General features: G+C 51.2%; 1 protein-coding gene across 1 annotated transcript; it reads left to right on the plus strand.

Annotated features, from left to right (window-relative positions):
* Nucleotides 1–93: 93 nt before the first annotated feature.
* On the plus strand, nt 94–17,637 carry AARS2 (alanyl-tRNA synthetase 2, mitochondrial). Its single transcript, XM_014950903.1, has 22 exons — nt 94–349; nt 599–787; nt 1,452–1,597; nt 2,390–2,584; nt 3,087–3,231; nt 3,848–3,993; nt 4,300–4,408; nt 4,914–4,952; nt 5,542–5,653; nt 6,205–6,332; nt 7,037–7,187; nt 9,035–9,204; nt 10,206–10,319; nt 10,737–10,877; nt 11,518–11,655; nt 12,066–12,175; nt 13,306–13,414; nt 14,973–15,095; nt 16,032–16,142; nt 16,323–16,406; nt 16,566–16,676; nt 17,063–17,637. Exons 1-22 carry the CDS (start codon nt 125–127, stop codon nt 17,225–17,227), a joined length of 2,961 nt encoding a protein of 986 aa, XP_014806389.1. The 5' UTR covers nt 94–124; the 3' UTR covers nt 17,228–17,637.
* Nucleotides 17,638–22,841: the final 5,204 nt, after the last annotated feature.

The raw sequence follows: 22,841 nt of genomic DNA on the forward strand, positions 1-22,841 counted from the left end.
GCGCAGGAGGAGCCGGGCGCTGCGCCGAGCCCTCTCCGACCCTGGCAGCTCCTCCGACCACCTGCCCTTCGCCCCGCCCCGCCCCTTGCCGGAAGCCGCCACCCCACTTCCGCCCCCGGCCAGCATGGCGGCGGCCGGCCGGCTGCGGCGGCGGCTGCTGCTGGCGGTGCCGTGGCGATGGCGCTGCAGCCCCCGCCGCGAGGGGAGCGGGTGCCCGTCGGCGGAGCAGGTCCGCGCCGCCTTCCTCCGCTTCTTCCAGGAGCGCCACGGCCACCGCCGCCTGCCCTCCGCCCCTGTACGGCCCCGCGGCGACCCGCGGCTTCTCTTCGTCAACGCGGGCATGAACCAGGTGCTCCCCCCACCCCCGCTTCCACCGGCCTGGCTCCGCCCCCGCAGATCCCCTCTACCGGCTTCCCAGCGCCTCCTCGAAAGAGGGCGGCCCGTCTCGGAGTCACCCCGTTCCCCGGGCGCTCCGGCGGTGCTCCCCCGGCCCTCCCGTTCGCCTCCCCAGTCTGCCTTTCGGGAGCCCCGGGCGCAGGCACCCCACGCCTTGGGTGGCATCGAGCAATAGCGGGTGTCTCTCTGCCTCGATTTCTAGTTCAAGCCCATTTTCCTGGGCACGGTGCACCCCCGGAGCGAGCTGGCGCAGCACCGGCGGGGGGTGAACAGCCAGAAGTGCGTGCGTGCAGGAGGGAAGCACAACGACTTGGAGGATGTGGGCCGAGATACTTACCATCACACCTTCTTTGAGATGCTGGGGAACTGGTCCTTTGGGGATTATTTTAAGGTGAGATGACAGGAGCAAACCCTCTCCAAGGGGAAGTGCAGCCTTTCTTTCAGAGGTGTGCTGTAGCACCACAGGACTGTCTGCAGAAGGCATCTTGGTTAGTTCCAAATTGGTTCTTGGGAGCTCTGTGGCCTGGAGCAGAGATAGTCAGCTGGTGTGCTGGATCACTAAACGTGCCCTGCAGACTCTTAAACTGTTCAGCCTTTCAAAGCTGTGAACAACACGTACCAAAGTTCTCTGCAGGAATGACAGTGTTGACTATTTAATAAGGTGAAAAGAGGCTACCAGTTCATTTGATTCTTGTAACTAGAAAGTTTGGAAAGGGAAAAAGGATAAAGGATACTAGTTCTTTTGCTAGAGAATGTGGGTTTTTTTCCCTTTGAAAGAAAATAATCCATGTAACTGCTGGTAAGCATGTGGGCGTATACCATGCTGCGATCCTGAGGGTCTCAACAATTTAGGAGTGTCAGTTTTCCACAGGCATTAGTGAGCTGTCTCACTTACCTGACTCACCCTCATCCTCTCTTTGCAATAAGCCTTAAAATTCGAAAGGGAGAGAATAGCTGAAATAAACTTTGGTGATTGACTCCTATTCTGAAGAGCTTTCCTGCATCACTGTGCATCGTGGATTACTGTGCTTCGTTTATGTTCCCTGTCTGCTCAGGAGGAGGCGTGTAACATGGCCTGGGAGCTCTTGACAGAGGTCTATGAGATCCCCAAAGATCGTCTCTACGTCACCTATTTTGGTGGAGATTCCTCGCTGGGGCTGAGTGCCGATGAGGAGTGCAGGGATGTGTGGCTGCGCCTGGGGTAAGTGTGCTAGAGAAGAGGTTCTCGGCAGCAGGTGCTGACATCTCAGTCACCATAGTCTCCCATTTGCCCTTTAGTTCATGGAATCGGATATAGGGGCCACAAGTTGTTTTCTAAACTCATTTCATTTCTGGTGTGTTTGGGCTGTTAAAAGTCAGCTGGGCTCTGAGTGCTCTGGGGCACTTGACCTTTAAGCTGTTTCTCAGATGTTAGCAGCCTGTGGGGCTGTGTACCTAGGATTGTCTCGCCTGGATGAAGTGTGTGAAGGTTCTCTGATCCTTTGCTTCCTCTCCGTTTTGAGCTGCGGAGAATCCATTCTCTTCTGAGAGCTAACAATGGCTGCTTCAGTGTGAGGATGAAGCTGTTGCCAAGAGCACTTTCCTGATTTGGGAACTTGTTGAGTGCTGTTTGTGGGCTCTGAGCCCGAGTCAGCCAGCCCTGTGTTGGTCTTTAGCCTTGTCCACTGCGATTGGGTCTTAGCTCTGCTGGAATTCCCTCCTATGAGGGAGGCGGCTCCACAGACCCAGTGGGGAGCCTGTATTTGTCAGCAGGAGCCAGACTGAGTTTGCCAGCCATTCTGGGCAGTGAGAAGGATCCTGTCTGGTTTGGTCCAGCTTGTTCCGCCTAAGGAGAGTAATTCTCTGTGAACAGAAATAAAGGAATCCTGATGTGTTTGGTGAATGAGTTTGTAGTAGGCAGAAAGGATTCCTCCCAACTTTCTGTGTGATCTAGGCTACTGTGTGCTTTGTGTGCATGCCCCAGGGGTGCCACCTCTGTTGTTTGTCTTTGCAGGGTACCTGCCAGTCACGTGCTTCCTTTTCCATTGAAGGACAACTTCTGGGAGATGGGAGACACAGGTCCCTGTGGCCCCTGCACAGAGATCCACTATGACCATGTGGGTGGTGGCAGAAATGCTGCAGCACTGGTGAACCAGGGCAGCCCTGACGTCGTGGAGATCTGGAACCTTGTCTTCATGCAGTACAGCAGGTACCAGGCATCTGGTCTGAACTCAAGAGCTTTCCTCCTCTCCTGACTCCAAAATCAAACGTGTATAGTCTCGGACATCTCACTGCTTTCCAGGAGGTGGCAGTATAGGAGCAAGAGGGAAGCTATGGAGATGTGTCCAGTGTGCCCCTTGTGCCCCTTTGTCCTGTCCTCCTTCAACCTCTGCTGCCTATTCTCCCTCACTGCTGTACCCTGGAGGTTTCTTGAGGTCTGCAGCAGCCTGGAGAAATCTGCTGGAAGAAGGAGAAGGCCTTGGGCCCGTGTTCAGGGAATGCCTTTTTCCCTACATTACAGTCAGTCCTGACTATCTGATGGTCAGATCCTGGCTGCCTGACAGTGCCAGGGTGGGCTGATGTTAGTCTTGTCGCTGAGCTTCCTTTTGTTGTCACTTGCTGTTTCCATCCCCTGTCACTCTCCTGTTTCTTTGCCCCTGAACTGACCCTTGCTTCTCTTTTGCCTTTTATTTTTCCTGGCTGGCTCTCAGAGAGGTGGAGGGGAATCTGCTTCCCTTGCCGCAGCACCACGTGGATACAGGAATGGGCCTGGAAAGGCTGGTGACAATTCTGCAGAACAAACGCTCCAACTACGACACAGATCTCTTCACTCCCATCTTGGATGCCATTCACAAGGTGACGATGCTTCTGCTCAGAGTCATGGCTAAGCAAAAGCTCCTTGAATGCAGACTGCTTGCCTGGTACCATAGTATAGCCTTCTCTACACCGCTGTGCGGTATTTTAGAATCATAGAATCATAGAATGGTTTGGGTTGGAAGGGACCTCAAAGATCATCGAGTTCCAACCCCCCTGCCATGGGCAGGGACACCTCCTACTAGAGCAGGTTGCTCAAGGCCACATCCAGCCTGGCCTTGAACACTTCCAGGGATGGGGCAAAGAGAGGAGGATTTTGAGAGAGGAAGTATGTCCAGCCAGGTCCAGAGCAGCATTCTGTGGAAAGTGGGGAGAATTCCAGGTTGGAAATCCACTGGAATATCAGCACTGCTGATCTATTTTTCCTCCAAAGTTTCTTAAATTCCTCCATGCAAAGTCATTAGCTGACCTGTCTTAGGTACAGAAGTCTTGGTCTATAATGCTCTGGAAGGATTTAATGATTGTATCTTAGGTGCACAAGGTTCAGAGGTAGTTGAGAATCATGATGTCAAGGGTAGCTGGCTGCCTTCTTGCATTGAAACTTTGCCTTCTGCAGCCATTAATTTCTGCTGATCTGTCTCCTTACTTTTTCTTTCAGGGCTGTGGGGGGCCCCGATACCAGGGTCTGGTCGGGGATGCTGATGTTGGGCGTGTGAATATGGCCTACCGTGTGGTGGCAGATCACGTACGCACCTTGTGTGTGTGCATCACTGATGGCATCTACCCAGGCTTCTCCGGAGCAGAGTAAGGACATAAGGAAATGGCATGGGGTGGAGCAACTTAGGTCTAGAAAGGAATATGGGCAACCAGAGGGAGAGGTTCTGGTGTGGGCCCAAGATAGGAAGTGCCATGAGCTTTGGTGAGGCTGGAAGGTGAGAGCCTGGAAGAGGTTCCAGCCTGCAGGCTCATCCTTGGATGGTTGTAGATGGTGGGGAGGAGCTGGATTGTGTCGATAGATGAGGTCGGAGGAGCTGTGTTGGGGTGTGCTGGATGTGGGAGCTGGGCAGGGATGCTCATGTGGCTGCCCGGGGAATCCTGCTCTGCTTTCAGACTGGTGCTGCGTCGGATCCTGCGCAGGGCTGTCCGCTTCTGCTCTGAAGTCCTTCACGCTCCACCTGGGCTCCTTGCCTCCCTGGTACCGACTGTAGTGGAAGTGCTGGTGAGTAAAAACTACTACCTTGGGGGGGAAAAAAGAGTATCACACATGTCCTATTCAGCCCCACGTTCCTTTCCTGTACGCTGTCAGGAGACAATTGTGGATGCAAAGGAGCTCCAGGAGACTGTATCTAGTGATATGTATCACAGCAGTAAAAAAAAAAAATCTCTTGTCTCCTGATCATTTGTGATGGGAGGGAGGGGGCCTAGTGTGACAGGGATACAGTCAGCACAAGTGTGTGTGTGTAAGTCTATGCAAGTGCACGTTGTTGTTTCCTGGGGGTAGTGGCTTCCAAGCTGTTGTATCTGGTTAAAGCCATCTGAAATTGGTCTGTGTGAGTACTAACAGCATCCTAAAAAACAGTGCTTTCTTCCTGTTGTGAATGGACGTGTTTGCCAGCAGATGCTGTGCAGGGGCGGGTCACAGGGAAAGAGCCAGGAGATGGTGGCTGCAAGTTCACGTGTGATGATGCTGAGAATGTTGTAACTAATGGAGGTTCACCCCACAGGGAGATGCCTATCCAGAGCTGACGAAGAATGCAGACCAGGTGAGCAATGTGGAATTCCCTGGAGAGAAACCCCCTCTCTCATTATCTTTGTGAGGTGCTGTTCTCAGGGGCAGAAGTCAGCCCTTCCTTGGGACTCAGCTGGAGGAGTTTGCATAGCTACCTCCGTAACCATGTTCTCATGGGTGGGCTGAGATTTGCTGGGAACATGTTTTTATCCTGGGCACAAGAAGTATCTGTGGCAGATTTCCTTGTGGGAGCTCTACTAGATCCTTCCCAGGGACTGTTTGTCCTGGTATAAGGCAGCTGTTGCGCTAAAAAAGCTAGGGTAATTCTTTTGTTGAGTGCAAGTACGGCCTGTCCTAGCATGGGTACCTTTTGTCCCGGGTGGATTGGTGATTTAAGGCCAGTCCTGGCTTGCTTCTGCTGACAGCAACTGTGACAAGTAATTTCTCTGGCTGTTCTGGCAATGCAATTTTAATTGGGTCACAGACACGAATGTCTGGCAGGGAGCATTTGTCAGCCTTCAGCCTTCCCCAGGTGGAGAGTCACTATTTCCTTGACAGGAATGGTGACAGGAGGCGCAATGACTTTGGCATTGTGGCTAACCCTTCTTCTGATCCTTGGACAGATCATGGATATCATCAATGAGAACGAGGCGGCTTTTCTGTCTTCCCTTGAGCGTGGGAGGCGCATCATCGAGCGGACAGTGCAGCAGATGCAGCCCTCCACAAATTTCCCAGGTGAGTCAGCTCCTCTGACAAGTTGCTCTCAAATATGGTTTGATCCAGGCCCTCTCAAGTATTGCAGTCAAAACTTTGGTGGATGTCTGCCTCCACTACATGTTTTCAGTGACCTTCTAGCCCTGGGCAGAGGAGCAGACATTGCTCCTTTCTTCAGATTACAGTTGTTTGCTGAAACTTTATTATCACAACAAACTAGGCACCAGGGAAGTTAGAAGTATTTCCTTGCTGCTTTATTGACTTGTTAATTGGGTCCTTACAGCACATAGCTGAAACAAGGAGCTCAGAACCCAACCAGAGCAGCTGCTTGTCTAGATGTGCTGCACTGAATTTTAACAGGGATGGGGCTGTGGGGCATCATTAATATGCAGTTCTGCACAAGAACTACTGTGGGGCTTCTTTTCCCTTCCTCATTACCAGTGCAGTTGCACACATTGCAGGTGAATCCAGTTACCAAGGCATATACTAGATTGGTCCCATCCAAACAAATCTTGAGATGCCTTTGCTTTCTGTGTTCACACAGAGCTCATGTCCTCCTTTATGTCCTACAGCTGAAGTAGCCTGGTCCCTCTATGGGAATTTGGGATTCCCTCTGGATCTGATTGACTTAATGCTTGAAGAAAAGGGAATCAGTTTGGATTCAGCTGCTTTTAATGAACTTGCTCTGGAAGATGCGAAGGTAAGAGGGAGACCATGTCAGAATTCAGAGCCTTCCCTCTTTCCTGCGAGCATGGAGGCAGAATTTCTTTCACTACTGAGGCTCTTCAAATGCACCACAGGGCCTTGTGCCTTTTCACTGAAGGGGAAGTGGGTCTGAACAGCAGTGTGGTCACAATGCCTTTGCTTGTAGGTGTGGGACTGAGAACTGCTGGCTGGTGATTCTCTTCAGATCAGTAGAAATGCTTTATGGTGCTGACCATTGCTAGAGAGGAGGTTATCATAGAATTATACAGGTTAGGAGTGTCCTCTGTCAGTCATGTGTTTCAACTCCTCACACAAAGCAGAGCCAGCTTAGCCCAAAGCACAAGTGATTAATGAAGTTTACAAAATCTCCTTGGTCCCTGTAGTGCCAGAAGATTCACACTGCCCACGCTGTGCAGCAATTGGTTCCAGGCCTTGCTCTCCTGAGCTTTGATGGCCTGGAAGTTTCACAGCAGCGCTGTGCTGGGAGGGTTGTGTTTGGTGTTGCTTATGGCCTGCCTCAAGGGTAGCACAGGGTGGTACTGAGTGCTTGTGGGGTTTGAAGGAATGGGGTTGGTTTAGCAGTAGCCTCCATCAGCCAGGAGGAAGGTGGAACAAGCTGTTCCTAGCCTTATAGCTCCTGTTATTGGTTTGAGTGCCTCCAGGTATCTGCCCTCTAACTGTGCCTTTGCTCTGCTGCAGCGGAAGGCTGGTGGCCCACAGGCAGGACAGCTGGATGACAGAAACACGTGCCTTGATGTGCACTCACTGGCTCAGCTGCAGAGCAACCAAGTGCCTACTACTGATGATTCTCCAAAGTACGCCTACACGCTTGGGCAGCACGGGCAGTACGGTAAGTGGCCAGGTCCTGTCTGCAAGGCAAGCTCTGCCTGAGGGCGGTGGAATCCCTCACAAGGCTCCTTTTACTGCCTAACCTCATGCATGCAGAACATGTACTTTGTGGTTCAAACCTGCCCACCTTGTTGCTGCACCTTTTCTCTGCGCCGTACCTCATCCCAAAGTGGGTGCTTTTCTTATTGCTGTTGGTGAGTCCCCAGGAAGGCTCTGGGCTGGTGACGAGGCTGTGTGCTCGGGGTTGGTATTACTGTGCAGTGGTGAAGCCAGAACTGTTGATTTCTGCTAGAGGTAATTCTCTCCCCAGCAATTACTCTTCTGGGTGTGAGCGCTAGGGAGAATGAGGAATAATTATGCAAAGGCTTTAGGCAGTTGTTTAAAGTAGCCCATTTGCTGTTTGGTTGTCAGCCCACTAGATGCCAGTGCAGGCTGTTTATTGGTTAGGGTAACTGGGGTTGCTGGTGCTCTAGGGAAAGCATAAAGCTAAACCACAGAGAGTAAGAAGTGGTGTGGCTGTCACAAACAATTAGAGATAGCTGTGCACAGCCAGTTCCCTCTTACCCAGCGTGCTGGGGGCAACCCACATTGAGCAGAAAGTGAGGCAATTCAAACTATATATACTACAGCAAGAGCATAATGGAGGAGAAAAACCCAGAAGTGACACTGGCTGGAATCTCCAAGCTAGCACTGTCCCACCTCCTCAGTCACTGAATCACGGAATAATTGAGGTTGTAGGGGATTTCTGGACGTCCAGTCTCTTGATCAAAGGAACATGAGCTTCTCAGTGAGATCAAGTTGCTTAGAGCTTTGTCCATTTAAGTTTTCAATATATTTAAGGACAGAGATCCCACAGCCTCTCTGTGCCCTGTTCCAGTTCTTTATCCTCTTAGTGTGAAAATTTTCTTTGCTTATGTGCCACCAGAATTTCCCGTACTCTAGGTGTAGTCTCACAAATGCTAAATGGGGATGAATAACCGCTCTCCTTGACCTGCTGGCTGCAGCTCAGCAGTCAGGCAGTCTTCCTTGCTGCAAGAGCACCCTGATGACTTGTGTTCAGCTTGCTCCTGAGGACCACAAGGTTTCTGTCAATCCATTTCTGTAGACTGCTGAGATGCCTCTGAAAAGCAGCCGTGCTCTTCAGTATATCAACTGGTCCCCACAAATTTATTGCCGGACACCAGCAGGATATGGGTACATACTATCTTGTCATGGATAGTTATTAACAAAGATGTTAAATGATTTGGGCCCTAATATCAGCCACCAAGTAGCTCTACTGGTAACTGAGTATCAGTTGAACATTGAACTGTTGAGCAATGCTGTGTGGGGCCAGCTGCCCAGATAGTTATACACCCACCTTATGGTCCACCTGCCCAGTCCATGTCACATGAATTTGGCTACAAGGAGGCTACAGGAGAGCATGTCAGAAACTTGCTACATCAAGGAAGGTCACACCTCTGTCTTCCCTGGTCCACCAAACCTGGTCCATCATCTCTCCATAGAAGGCAGTCAAGTTGGCCAAGCATGTCATGTAGCAAAACACAGACATGTTTGTGCTACATCTTGCTCTATCAGGCTCACGTGGAGCCTGACTGGGTGTCCCGGCCTGGTTACCAGCTAACCAGCAGGTCTATCACTGGGCAAATGAGGGTTGACTTGGTTCCAAATAATGGATCCTTTTTCCTTTCTGCCCATAGCTGTTCCTGTCCTACCAAGGCAAAGGAAAGTGCCACCTTTCAGTAGAGACTGGATGTTGGCAGGGTTGGCACAGGGAAGTGACCCCTCCTTTCCCGTTGCAATCTTACAGGGTGTATGCACTAATTGCTGCAATATTCTTCTCCCTGACAGAGTTCAGCCCATGCCAGGCCACTGTCCTGATGCTGTACAGAGATCAGTCTCTCCAGAAAGAGGTTGGGGCAGGGCAACGCTGTGGTGTCGTCTTGGACAGGACTAACTTCTATGCAGAGCAGGGCGGGCAAGCCTGTGACCAAGGCTACATGATACGTTTAGGACAGCAGGTGAGACACTGGTGCCTGAACCCAAGGCCACCGTGGATGCTGAAGCCAAGCAGACTTTCCCCAGTGATGGGCTGTTTTACTCTGTAAATTTGCAAGCTGCTGACTCCTGATAGTTCCCTTGGTTTTGCCTTGGGGTTGGGAGGGTGAGGGAGAAGTAGCAGTAACTTCATGGAGGTGGACCTGCTGCTCTGGTTGTCTTTCTTAGCGCTGTGCAATCTCTCCTTGCTGGGGAATGCTGTAAAGTCATTTTTAATGTGCTGCACTCTTACCAGCTGAGGTTGCAATGCAGAGAGAAGGCAATCAATGATGAGGACCCACAAGCTAAGTAACTAGTCTCTCGCCAGTCCTGGACAGTTAACTGCAAGCAGTGCCCAACCTGAAACCCAGTTCAAAAGCTCTTATCCCCTCTAAAAGCATCAGGGAGGACCTCCACCTCTGCAGCATGTTCTTCAGCCTTGCCAGAGGGAGAGCTTTCACCCTCTCCTAGGAAGTTACATGGAGTGCAGCTTTTTCTCCTCCCCACACTCTAGCTCTTGAGAATCACCTGTGGGCATTGATGCTGCCTTTTTAGCCTTGCAGAATGTGATAGTGCCTTGCTCAGCGCTTCTCAAGCTGAAGCAGGGATCAAGTTTCTCTTGCCAGCCCAATGAGGCAGAAATGGCACCTTGGATGCCTGAGACAGGTGCCTTGGCAGCTGCTGTCCATTTTCTCATGGACAAACATCTTTGTTAGGAAAATTCATCAGCATGGGTGGTGTTGCTGCCCCCCTCCGCTGCAAGCTGACAGCCTCCACATGTTGTACAGCGAGTGGCTGGATGCAGGGAAGGCTTGAGGCCCTCTGGTTGAATTGGCAGTAAGTTTGTCCCTGCTTTTCCCACCCCATTGCTGTCTTTTAGAGATCAATGAGGGCTGTGTTTCCTAGTTGGATCAAGCAGGCACCTATCACACGTCTTTGGATGTTCCCTGTGTCCTAACTCATCTTTCTGTCTCTCTTTGCTCAGGACATACTATTCCCTGTAGAATCGGTTCGTCTCTGTGGTGGTTACGTGATCCATGAGGTCACTGCTGTGGAAACCCTGCGTGCTGGGGACCAAGTGCAGCTTTTTGTGGATGAGGTGATAACTTGTTGCTCTTAATTTTTTCCTCGGCTTGCCTTGAGAGTCTTGTGATGTCCTGAGTAACCTGGGCCCAACAGAGCCTTGTCCCTTGTATTTCTCAGGCTGCTTTTCATTGTAATGTGTAATGGGAAGGAAACCTCATAAGTAACTCTGTAATCTTCTGTGAGCCATTGGTCTGTCCAGAAGTATCCAGCCTACCCTTTGCTGTTTTACAGAGGTGATCCCATGGGAAAATAAGTTAAATCTGTCCTGTGACATAAATTCATCTGGCAGCTGTGCTACCTGTTGTTTTTCCCCTCCCGTCTTCTCCCATCCCCTTACATGCAGCCTTTCCCTTATCTCTTCGTGCCATCCTCTGCTCCCCCTGAGCTGTGGAGCACCCAGCACTCCCTGACAGCTTGTCTGTACTTTCAGGCCCAGCGACTGGCCTGCATGACGAACCACACCGCTACCCACCTGCTGAACTTTGCGCTGCGCCACGTCCTGGGTGACAACACAGAGCAACGAGGGTCCCATGTGACAGCAGAGCGGCTGCGCTTTGACTTTGATACCAAGGTGACTCTGGGCTTCTGTTTTCTTGTTCTCAGCGGTACCAACATCCCAGTACTGGCCTTCCCTCCAGGGGTTTTTCTCCTCTCACCATAACGGTGTCTTTAGAGACAGATCATGTTTTATCTGAGCATTGAAACTTGGCCTGCTGGACGTGACTGGTGCTGCTTTGCATTGACCTGACTCTGAGCAGGGCTTGCTGAGGAGATGGATGGGGATGAGAAAGGCAAGGACTTAACAAGGCCAGTGATTATGGGGCTGACCTGAGTAGTGTAAAGGGGTCTCCAAGAGATTCACCAGCTTGTCTGTGTCTGATGCCTGTGCTGGTTATCCAGGTGAGAGGGGTTGGGAAATGAAAGCTGTTGGGTCAGGCTGAGTACTGGCCCTGGTAATCTGTCGCTCATTGCAGCATCTGTCTTGAAGAGTTTGGTTGATGCTCTAAGATAAAAATCCTTATCCCTTATGGTAAGAGGAGGCGGGAGGGCCACAATGCTCACAATTCCCTTTGACAAGGAGGGAAGATGAGATGCAGGGGGAGAGTGGTATGCCCAAGCTGCGTTGCCTGGGGTCCCTGCCCCAGTTCTCCCTCCTTTGTTCTGTACCTCTCAGGAGGCTTCTCTTGAAGATGGCTGATTTACTTCCTCAGGGCCCCGTGACTGTGGAGCAGCTGCAGCAAGTGGAGCAAGTGGTCCAGGATATGATCAAACGAAATGAGGTTGTGCATATGGCTGAGGTCCCCCTCACACTGGCAAGAAGAGTTCAGGGACTCCGTGCAATGGATGAGGTATGGCAGGATGGCAGGACGCATCTTCATGAGCCGTCTCCTTCAGCAGGAATCATCTAGGTCACAAGAAGTGTTGATGCAAGAGGTTTCTGCAAAGGAATTGACTCCCAAAACTCATGAAGGAAAATAGGACAGAGATGAGATCTCAGGAGTGCTGTGTTGTAAAACGTGGAGGCTGGCGATGCATGGGCTTTTTGCTCATTTATTTGGACCAAAAGCTTGCATTGTCACCCAATTGTTTCTTTCTCCCTGTGGTGGCTGGTTGTGGGAGAGAAGCAGTGCTGTCCCTGCCCCTGGGGCTGCTCTAGAACGGGGGAAATGTGAGGCAGAGACCTGAAGCCATGTAGTTAGTCTGGAAGTGCCCCTGAAGGACCATGTTGTTAGCTGCTGATCCCTATCTCCTCTGTCAGGGGTATCCAGATCCAGTGAGGATAGTGTCCCTGGGGGTCCCTGTGGAGACTGTGCTGACCCGCGACTCTGAGGTTGCAATGCAGACCTCTGTGGAGCTCTGCTGTGGGACGTAAGTGACTTTTACTTGCAGTCAGAAGGTGTGTTTGTGGGCACTGATGGCTGAGGTAGAGACATTATTGCAAGCTCTGCTCCTTGTCCCTGTGCAACTAAGTTTTGTCACTGGACAGATCTTGTGAGGACAGGATGGGATAGTTATGAAGCTTTGGAAGTCCCAGGGTGAGAAAACTTCCATGAGAGGCAAAGCATTTTTCCTTGCTTTCTAGTCTGAAACCAACCTGGAAGCTGCAGGGCACCATCAGAGTGTGGGAAAGGGCCTGTCACACCAGAGTTACAGTGCTTTGGCTTTGCAGGAGAGCTGGGGACCCAGCAGGGGACTGAGACTATTGCGAGATCTTGAGACTGCTCTGGTTATTTTAATTAATTATCTTCACCCTTTTCTACTTTTAGCAGTAATGAGAGTAGAAGAAGAGCTAATCAATCTTAGGACAATGCTGACACACACAAAAAAAAAACAGGAACAAATTGGCCTTTGAGCAGATACAGCTGAAAATGAGCAAGTTTCTAGTCATGAGATCATTCTTGTGGGAGTAGTGGGACAAGAAACTGCATGGGAGTGGAAATGATCAATTCTTGTGAAGGTGTCTGAAATGATTACTTGTGGTAAGAGAACCTGAGACACTGTAGTTATTTTCATATCCAGTGTTGAATAGCCAATAAGGAAAGGGGAGGTTGTCAGTGCCCTGTGACTGTACAGCTGCCCTGTGACTGGAGTCTCCTTGCTGGTGTCTGAGCTGGCCTGACAAGAGAGTGGTGGAGTTGGGAGGAAAAAATTTCTTTCTACAAAGTTCAGTAGCAGCTGAGCAGAAGAGAAAAATCCCAATTCATCCCCCTGTTGTTGAAGAAAAGGAGAGGAAAGCGAGGCAGAACTTGGCTGTCTTTCACTGTTTGACAGCAGCCTGCTGGGTAGGTAGCATAGAGGTTCCTCTGGAGTAGCCTCAGCTCTTCTGTCTCTTGCCTGACAGGGAGCCATCAGGATTTTAGGAATAGGAAAGGACTGAAGCTATTGGGGTTGGGGAGGGGCTGCTGAACTTCAGACTTGTCTAAAAGGAAAGCAGGCTTCTTGATTTCTGTTCCCAGAGAGTAGCTCATGTTCTCTCCTGTTCTCTGCCTACTTTGCAGGCACCTTCTACAAACAGGAGCTATAGAAGATCTGGCCATCATCAGTGAGCGTCAGCTTGTTAAAGGGATTAGCCGTGTCATTGCAGTGACAGGGGGACAAGCCAAACAGGTAAGAAAGGGGGAACTGAGGTTTCTGCCTTGTGAAGGCAATGCCAGAAGGACCCAACTTTGTAGGTTCCTGCTTAGACATTTAGCTTCCTTCTGCTTTGCCTGGAGGCTCCCTGCTATGCCTGGTCTGGCTTCCTCCTTCTGAACCCAGCTCTGCTGCTGGGGTGGACCTCACTGTTCACCTCCATTTCCCCCCATCCTAGACTCCCATCTCCTTGACCTTCATTCCTCCTTTCAGACCCCCTTTTCCAAAATAAGAACTTGGCACAATATATCAGGAAGTCTCTAGACTATAAATTTCAGGCCCCAGGTAGGTATTTAAAGGAGTGATCCTTTGTGCTTTCATTTCACCTTCTGCTTGCTTCCTGCCTATCGCAGTTGGATTTTCACTTTATGGTTCCAGGGCTCTGGCCTCATTCTTACAGCCCTTTTTGCTTCTTTTCTTTAGTCTCTTTTCCTGCTAAACTGTGGTTCTGGCCTTGATGGGTCTGTGTAAAAAGTAAGCAACCTTTTATTGTGTCCAGGAGATCTCTCTGTCCTTTGAATATCTGGAAGTGTCAGGGGCCCTGCAGCCTTGCCTGCTTCCTTTAAGGCTGCAGTCGGAGTAGAGTGACTCACTGTCAATGGAACTGGGAAGATTAAAGGCAAAGCCCACCCCTGCAAATCTGTTGCTTTTTGGCTGGCTGTCCCCTGTGCATCTGCGTCCCTAGCAAGGCTTTTCTTGGTGCAGAGGGAATGAAAAGCTGCAGGGCACATCTGCATGCTTTGGTGGAAGTGCTGACCTGGAGAGCCCCCGAGAGGAGCTCTGTGTGTGTGTGTGTGTTAATCAGACAAGGGAGACTGCAGGCATGAGGGAGTGACGTGAAAGAAGGGATGTATATCCTAGTTAGGTAGAGCAATCCTCACTGTCCACAGCTTTTCTTACATACTCTCTGCTGTCCTGGTCTAAAGTCTAGCAGGACCATCATGGGTATAAAGATCTCGCAGAAAGGAAATGCTCCAAACCATAGGGATTTTCAGGGTGAAAAAAGCTTGTATTAGTTTTTTATTAATGGTAACATTGGTGTTGGGGAAGGCAATAAGAAATGCACCAAGACCAGCTGAACTGGACCTCAGGAAGTGTACTTGAACAACTAATGAGTTTTCTTTAGTTTTAGTGTTTCTTTTGTTTCTTCAGTTGTTAGTTTCAGGATTGCATTAGTTAATGAAAAAAGAGCACTAAGAAGTAAATGGTGCTCCCAAGTTTTGTTTTTTGGTTTGTTTTTTTTTTCCATTGAAATCCTCATAATTTGATGTGAGATACTGAGGAAACATAAATGCACAACAGCTTGGTCCCCTGGGTGTGACCATCTAGTGTTGGTTGTAAATCTGGAGTTGAACATTCTATTCCAGATTCTCTTAGGGACAGTAATTCTTAAAGCCTCTGCCTGTAGGTGTCTTCCCACTGCCTGTGGAGCAATACTTCAGTGATTATGACCCTGCTGCCTCCCCACTTTCAGCATCCCCTTTCATTCCTTCTATTGCTGCATTTGAAGCACTCTCTCCCTCCTCTTCTGCAGGCCCGGGAAGTAGGCCAGTGCTTGGCTATGGAAGTGGACTCTGTCTCACTACGAATGAAGCAGAGGAGCACCTCTATTCCTGAGATGCAGAACCTCTCCAAAGAAGTGGGCCAGTTGACCAAAGTAAGGATTACACTCCTGTACAGAAAGATCCCAGTGTGAGATCTATACACTTTTGAGGCACATGATGTTTTTCCTACCAGGTTGTTGTGGTTTAACCCCAGCCAGCAGCTAAAACCACACAGCCACTCTTGCAGTTCTCCTTCTTCCCCAAGAAGGGCAGGGGGAAGAGGGAGAAAAGGAGGGGAAAGGGAAACTAAACATCTCATGGGGTGAGATAAAGACAGTTTAATAGAATAATAACAGAAAAGGAAAATAACAAAAATAATAGTAATAATGACATAAGTCATTCTTACCACCTGGTGAACTGGTACCTTTCCGAGCAGTGATCGCGGATTCCTGACGCCCGGCCAACTCCCATTTATATACTGAGCATGACATCTTTGGTACAGAATATTCCATTTGCCATTCCATTGTTCCCTCTATGCTCCTTCTCAGCTTCTGTGGGAAGCTGAAAAGAGTTCTTGGAAAGCATAAACATCACCTAGCAACAACTAAAACAACATGCATTGCTGACATTCCTTTCACAGCAAATCACTATAAAGAAAACTAACTCTTTGCCAGCTGAGAACAGAACACAGGTGGTCATATCTTGCCATAGTCAACAGCAAGGGCATGTTGCTACCTTCTGGTGCCACTTTGGTCCCAAAGATTTCAACTGGTGTCTAGGTGTCTCTGTTGCAGATGACCTGCTCTCAGAGAGAATGTGAGAGAAGATGGGGGGAGGATAAAACAGTGAAAATGGGTTCCCAGACTTTTCCTGTCTTTTGATGCCCAGCTGAAAAGAGAAAGCTGTTTCACACCACAGTGACTGGCTGCCTGATCTCACAGGGGTATAAGAGAGCCTGGGAGGAGGCCAGGCTCCAGCTTGACCTCCTAGAGAACTAGCAGTTTATTTCTAGGTAGTTTAGTGTCCTTACACAGCAAATTGTCTTGTAGGTGGTGGCTAACACTGCAATGCCCCAGTGGCAAAGAAAAGAACTACAGACTATCCTCAAAGCACTGCAGCGAACAGCCAACACGGCCATCAAGAAACTGGAGATACAGCAGGTACTGTGCCAGCAGCACAACCACTTGCTGGTCTTAACTTTTGCTCACATGCATCCCCTCTCTGTCCCACAGAGCAGCACTTCCATTCCCTAAGTACATATGTTGTATACCTAATATCCCCATCCAGCCCACTTTTTGCCACCTATAGCTCCCTCAAGTGCTGTGTGTTTCCTCCTCCAGGCTGAAGAGAAGGCACGAAGCCTGCTAGAAAAACACTGCAACCAGCCTGTCATCATTGATACCGTCCCAGCTGACTCCCTCTCTGTGAGTAACCCTTATTACTTGTTGGCCCAGTCATACCTCAGGCACTGGATAGAGTAAGAGGGAGCTGCTGGGCATGTTTTCTGCCACATGCTAGTTTTGGGGTTGTTTTTTGGGTTTTTTTTGCTGTAGCCTCATCCCTCTTCTCTCTGCCTTTCCTAGATCCTAATGAAGGTAGTGAACCAGCTGTGTGACAAGTCTCCTGGCAGCTCAGTCCTGCTCCTCAGCCCTCAAGTTTCTGGTGAGGTGCTGTGTGCCTGCCAGGTGTCCAAGGTAAGCAGAACCCTGCCAGAGACATAGGGAACCTGCCTGCAAAGGGGACTGGATCCACTGCTCAGCAGGTCCTGGTTGAGGCTTTTCCTGGGATTCTGCTCGGTGATCGTTAATCATGGAGGGGTAGGACCTGAGATGACCGTACTGGGACCAGATATGTTTTCAGTCTTTGGGCACAGATGTCCCTGGATCCTTCAGGCTGCATTTGCCCAGGGGCAGGACACAGCATTTATGTGTAAGCTCAGCCTTTGTGTTCCTGCCAGTCATGACTGCCTCAGGTTGGTGTGGGCCCAGGCTGCATAACGAGAGAACGTTGTTACCTTTCTTCCTCCAGACTGTAGAGAGCTCCACAATCCAAATTACTTTGCTCTGTGTCTCCTCCCCAGAGTTGCCTCCCGGTGTTCTCGGCTGCTGACTGGGCTGTGGCTGTCTGTACGCGGATGGAAGGGAAGGCAGGAGGCTCTCCTGTCGTGGCCAAGGGCAGTGGAAATGCCAAGGGCATGCAGGGAGCCCTGGTGACTGCACTGGAGTTCGCTCGGAGCAAACTCTGAAGTAACTGTGATGCTTTGGTGGCAGGACAGCTGTATGCAGCCCAGCTGCAAGCTGCGTGGACTCTTGGTGCAGAGCACGTGTTACACTCTGCTGATCTGAAAGGTTTAGCAGCTCTCACACTGAACATTGTTGCAACCACTGCATTGGAGCATTTGGCTTCTGGCCATCAGGGATCAGCAGAGACCCCACTTCTCATCTCACTCACAGAATGATATTGCCTGTTCTCAGCATGGACACATGGGGGATGAGCCGTGGAAAGCATCAGTTGCAGCAACAAATCCTACTTCTGAACGGCATGATTCTTGTGACAAGAGCAGCACCAAGAGGCTCCACAAGAGCATGGGGAGATGGCACAGTGTTATCCTAAAGCCATTAAACAGTAGAGAGTGTTTGATCCTCTGATGTCTCATTAGCTGCGTATTTTCTTTCCTGCTCTGGTCTGGAAAAGGGGTTTGTTCTGTCCCTGCAGCCCCACAATTCAGCACACACAGTCCTACACACAGTGAGCAGCCCTATCCTACTGCAAATCTTGGGACACCGCTCTGATTAAAAATGTGACTATAATTTATAAACGGGGAGAGAAGCCCCCCCTCCCTGCCTGCAGGCTCAGCTTTTTCAGCCTATGCTTGTTAGACTGTGCAATGAGTAGTGCTAAAGCCAGTCCTCAGTACTGAAGCACAGGGGGAACAAAATCATGGCAGCCTCTACCTCTTTGCTTTGGATGAATGTTCTTATCCTTGTTTCCTCCTGCTACTCCCTTGTAACTCCTTCCTTCTCACACTGCCTCCTGGCTTCTTACTTACCAGCACCTACCTGAACACAGCTGGTGAGTTGTGTGACCGGGGACTTCAGCTGTGTTGCAGCAGGGAACTCCCTGCAGCAGGATGCTGAGCTGTGAGGGGAGCTGGTCTCCCTCCTGAACTGGTTGCTTTTCACGAGCAGTAGCAAACTCGACTCATAAATACTTTTCAGACTTCAGTGTTAGTGATGTCTAGAGCTCTTAGACAAAGCACGGTTATTTTAGATACTGTATTGACCTAAATAAAGAGAGATCACAAACAGTAGGTGATGCAAAGGTGCAGCAGGACTGTGATAGAAGCAGGTTTCACCCTGTGAGCAGCAAGGGCAGCCTGCTGGGGATGAATCTCACCAGCAGGCAGGGCTGCCTGGCACTGTGGAGGAGGCAGTAGCTGTCTGCTTTTGGGGAGAGGGGGAGGAGGGCTGGAAGCACAGGGATGCTGTGATGGACGGGGAGCAGGAAATGGCTGTCACATAGATAAGGATTGGTGAAGAGGATGTAGTGGGGAATGGCCCTGTCTCCTAATGAGAGACTTCCTCCACTTTTCTTAGCTGTCTGCGTGAGGGGGAGAGGGGGAATAGCTGCTGTCAGCAGAGCTTCCTCTCCCTTTTCTATTCAGTCAACAGCTCACCTGGGGAAAAAGGGAGCTGGACTTACAGGCACTGCTAGAGGACAAGGGGTTTTCTCCCCTATCTCATATGTGGTCCCTAAGGCTGATCATCTTTCTGAAGTGCTGGGAAGCTGGTTTTGTGCTTGGCTAAGTGCCAGATACAAGTACAAAGACTTGGGGGCAGAAGGAATGGGGAGCCTTCAGGGGCTGGTGGTGCTCCCCACTGTCCTCCTCTGCTACCCCGAAGCGCTGACAGCTACAGCTGCAGCAGGACCACAGACCTTACCGTTCAGTAAATGCTGCTCCCAGCCAGAAAGCTTAAAGCAGGGCTTGTTGCAAAGGGGGCTGTGAGCCAAGGGCTCTGGGCTGCTGCCCCTGCTTCCAGGAGTTCAGCCATCAGAGGGGTTCTTTTCACTTCTCAATGCAGAGATGCTCTTAACATCTCTGCAAGGAACCTGAGCACAGGGCAGGAGCTGGAACATCCGGACCAGCACTTTGGGGACCTTGTGACATCGCTGGAGAGGGTACGTGGAGTCCCAGGGGATGATTCTTGCTGTCTGTCAAAAGCAGCGTTGGTGCCTGGTGTGGCACACCTGCTGCTTTTCACTTGGGCCACAGCGGTACCAGGTTTGGGAGGGGAAGGGGTGCTCTGTTTTATTGGGAAACCATTTTCCCGGGGTGCTTTTGTGTTACTGTACTAATAGCTGCTACAGGAGATGATGTGTCCTTTAGGTATTGGAGAGTAGGTGTGAGGAGGAGGGGAGGAATGACGGGTTAAGTTGCTCCTGCACCGTCCTCCAAAAACAGAGCCTGAGTTTGCCAGCAGCAACCATGTAAAATTAGCCCCCTTGGCCTGACTTTTTAGCTTAAAAACCATTGACCCCTTGTAAACTTTTGCCCAACTCCTTAAGGGGCAGGGGGCGTGTGCTTACCTTCAAAGTGATGGCTTCACTGGGGAAATTGAGTCCTTGTCATTCCCCTGAAGGTCCAAGGGCTGTTGCTGCAGAGGCAACTGGAGTGGTGGCTCTTGGAAGGAGGTCCATCTCTGCTTGTGGGAGCTGTTGGGCGCTCAGCACTGTGCCGTGAGTGAGCAGCAAAGGCCTGATGGCTCAGCACCCCAGCTCTGCTCTCTTCTCCCACAGGAAAAGTGGCTCCCTGCTCTCAGGGTGACAGACCCAGCCCTACAGTGAGAAATAAACCCTCACCCTCCCAAGCAGGGGCACTAGGGGAAGTATTAAGCATCCTGCAGCCAATTCCAGGCCATTTGGGGAACCAAAAGGTGTTGGTTACATGACAGCAGTTACAGCTTAGCCAAGGGATGGTGGAAGGTGGGCAATGGGAAAGGCCCACCACAACCTTACCCTGTGCACACACCAGCCAGCAAGGGTTACAGGGCTCCTAAAGCAGAGTAGGGCTGTCAATCTGGCCATCCTACATGGGGTCTGTGAGTGGTCTCAGGTGACCTCTGCAGCCAGGCTTTCTAGAAGGCAGCCCAGAGTGGCAGGAGGCAGCTGAGGAGCAAGCCCCTACAGCTCATCAAACAGCCCTGGAGGTGGTGGCAGCAGCACATCTTTGAGCAGGGAGCACCTGCACAGCCCTTCCCAGCGCTTCCGTACCCACAGCTACCTGTGGGGTCAGCTGAAAGACTTGCCCAGGCTGTGGGCAGTTGTTCTGCAACAGCCACGAGCCATGTGGCATCAGGCCAGTCCTATACCATCTCCACACCAGTTTGGTATCCGTGTTCCTCAACTTCTGCACCTCCAGTTACAACTGTAGCCCCTTCCCTGGCATCTGCAGAAGCCTCTGCACCCAGGGGTGCTGCGTCTCCTGCCCTGCCTTCCTATAAATGTTAAAATCCACGTCATCCTGCTGACTCTTCTGCCTCAGCCAGGGCAGTCTTGAGGGAACCTTCCAGCCTGGACCCTGTTTTCTTTCTCTTTTACTGCTCTGGGCCTTTCTGGACATGAAATTCAGTATTTCCTTTCCTCCTTCTGAGCCTGCAAGGATTTAAGTGGGTCAATGAAGTCCCATCAATGAAGTCACAGCATAACCAAGTCATGATCTTACTAGATCTCATAAGCTCAGTAGCATTAAACGTGCTCTGTAATTGAAGGACCAAAAAGAATCTTATCCTACCAAAAAATATTTCTGTGGAGGTTTCTGTGGTGCCCATATCACTCCAGGCCACTAAAGTGGGTTAATGCAGTAGAAGTGCTGGGTTTTGAGCCACGGCTCAGAAACGTCCCATCCTCCCCTCTCCCTGCTGCAGAAGGACAATGCATTCACATCCCGTGCTGCAGTGCCAGTAGCTGCCAGGTTTCTGCCTGGGGACACCTTGCATTTCAGTGTTGGGTCAAGTGGTGCTCAGCTGGGAGGGCCTGGAGGAGTGAAACGTGAGTTTTAAATGTAATTCTCCAGCCAAAAGAGCAGCCTACATTCCCTCACAGTCAGCCAGGGTCTAAGGTGTGAGCAGTACCCTGGGAGCACATTTGCAACTCCAAACACGCACACAGAAAGGACGCCAGGAAGCGGGAAACTAATTAAAGAGATGGGTTTTTTTTTCTGTGAACAGGTGCTGTCAGGTTGGCAACACCTCCATAAGTCCAGATGGACCCCGAGGCCCCTTAAGGGCACGTGCAATGCAAGGACTTGCCAGGCCAGACCCAAGCAACTACCTGACTTCAGTAAAAGGGGAGCAGAAAGTACTCACTTGTCTCTTCTTGCCTGCTTTGCTCCAGGAGCTTTGCTCTCGGTAGCCTGGGCTGCAGAGGGAGGCTGGCACACAGCACCTGAGAGAAGTCCACCTCTTCCTGGGCACCTCCGCTGTCCCCAGCTCCAGGGTTGGCTGCTGTGGAGACCTGAGGTGCTGACCCCTGGGTCCTATGGGACTCCCTGCAGGAGGGTGGGTAGTGGTGGTAGCAGAGTTGAGCCACGCAGAGTTTGCCAAACGTATGCTGAGCCACAGGCTCAAAAGCCATGAGGCTTCTTGGTCCCACGTGGCTGGAGCTGAGCATCTCCTGGAGACACTGAATGTAACGAGGTGTGTCCAAGCTAAGCTGTTCAGGGAGGGAGGGCAGCTCACAGGCTGGTGCAGGGAACTGGAGCTCAGCTCCTCCCCTACTGGGATGCCCCATGCCTGCCACCGGTGCCTGCAGGAGGTGGCCAGTGGGCCATGAGGAACTGGTGGGGTCTCCTCAGCACCCATCAGCCACCACTACCCGCCTTGTCCCAGGGATAGCAGCAGTAAGCACTTTCCTGGCTCACAGGCGAGCATGGCAGTGAGCCCCCTGGTCCCCGGGCTGAGCCACATCCCTGGGGACCAGCCCATCAACAGGGAGAGGCAGCAGATCCCCTGCATACGAGAGGACACCCTTGCAGATCAGCCCTCGCCTCCCAAGCACTCACCTAAAGGATGCACACCTGTACTTACACCTGTACTTACACCTGCACTTACCCAGACCTCCCTTCACGTATTTCAGGTGTGATTTCCCTCACACCAGCTGGAAACAGGTTGCCCAGAGAGGAATGAGACCAGAATAGTCACATTCAACATCAAGCTGGACTGGGCTTTGGGCAACCTTATCTACTTGAAGATAGCCCTGCCCGTTGCAGGGGGGTTGGACTAGGTGACCTTTAAAGGTCCCTTCCAACCCAAACTATTCTATGATTCTGTGTTGTGATAGCGGGCACCAAGCTAGTCACATCAGACAGGCACACACCTGTAACCCAGAAGCCCGCACATCCACCTACATCCACGTTTCTGGGTTACAGTTGTCGGCTCTCACCATCAGATACACCACCCCCTACACGGGTTCCTGCAGCAGCCGGGCACCCACGCCAAGCAGCACCCACGCATGGGCAGCCCCTGCACGGCACACACAAGGCTGTAGTGGTGAACCCATGGACCCAGAGCACTCGTGGCAAGGCAGGACATCCCATCTCTTGGGAGCAGTTCATGGCCACCTTGAGCTGATGCTGCTACTTATCTTTTGTACCCCAGCTGCCTGGGAAAAGAGGGGATGGCTCCGTACTAGAGGTGTTCAGCCGAGGGACAGGCAGTGTGTAGGGAGCACGGGCAGGGCAGGAGCAGCCCCGCGGCTGAATGCCCCTCCAGCCCTGGGCCCCTGGCACCCAGGGAGCCCTGCAAGCGTGCCGAGAGCCTGCAGAGCAGGAGAGGCATTCCAGGGGGAGTCCCGGCCCTTCA

The sequence above is a fragment of the Calidris pugnax genome, unplaced genomic scaffold, assembly GCF_001431845.1.
Source record: "Calidris pugnax isolate Ruff unplaced genomic scaffold, ASM143184v1 scaffold24, whole genome shotgun sequence".
Classification (NCBI taxonomy): Eukaryota; Metazoa; Chordata; class Aves; order Charadriiformes; family Scolopacidae; genus Calidris; species Calidris pugnax.

Excerpts from the sequence above, each read along its gene's own strand:
- AARS2 (XM_014950903.1), top strand. The coding sequence starts at position 125 with ATGGCGGCGGCCGGCCGGCTGCGGCGGCGGCTGCTGCTGGCGGTGCCG. Across the intron at positions 4,409-4,913 it reads CGACTGTAGTGGAAGTGCTG|GGAGATGCCTATCCAGAGCT; the intron begins GTGAGTAAAAAC and ends TTCACCCCACAG. Across the intron at positions 5,654-6,204 it reads GCCCTCCACAAATTTCCCAG|CTGAAGTAGCCTGGTCCCTC; the intron begins GTGAGTCAGCTC and ends TATGTCCTACAG.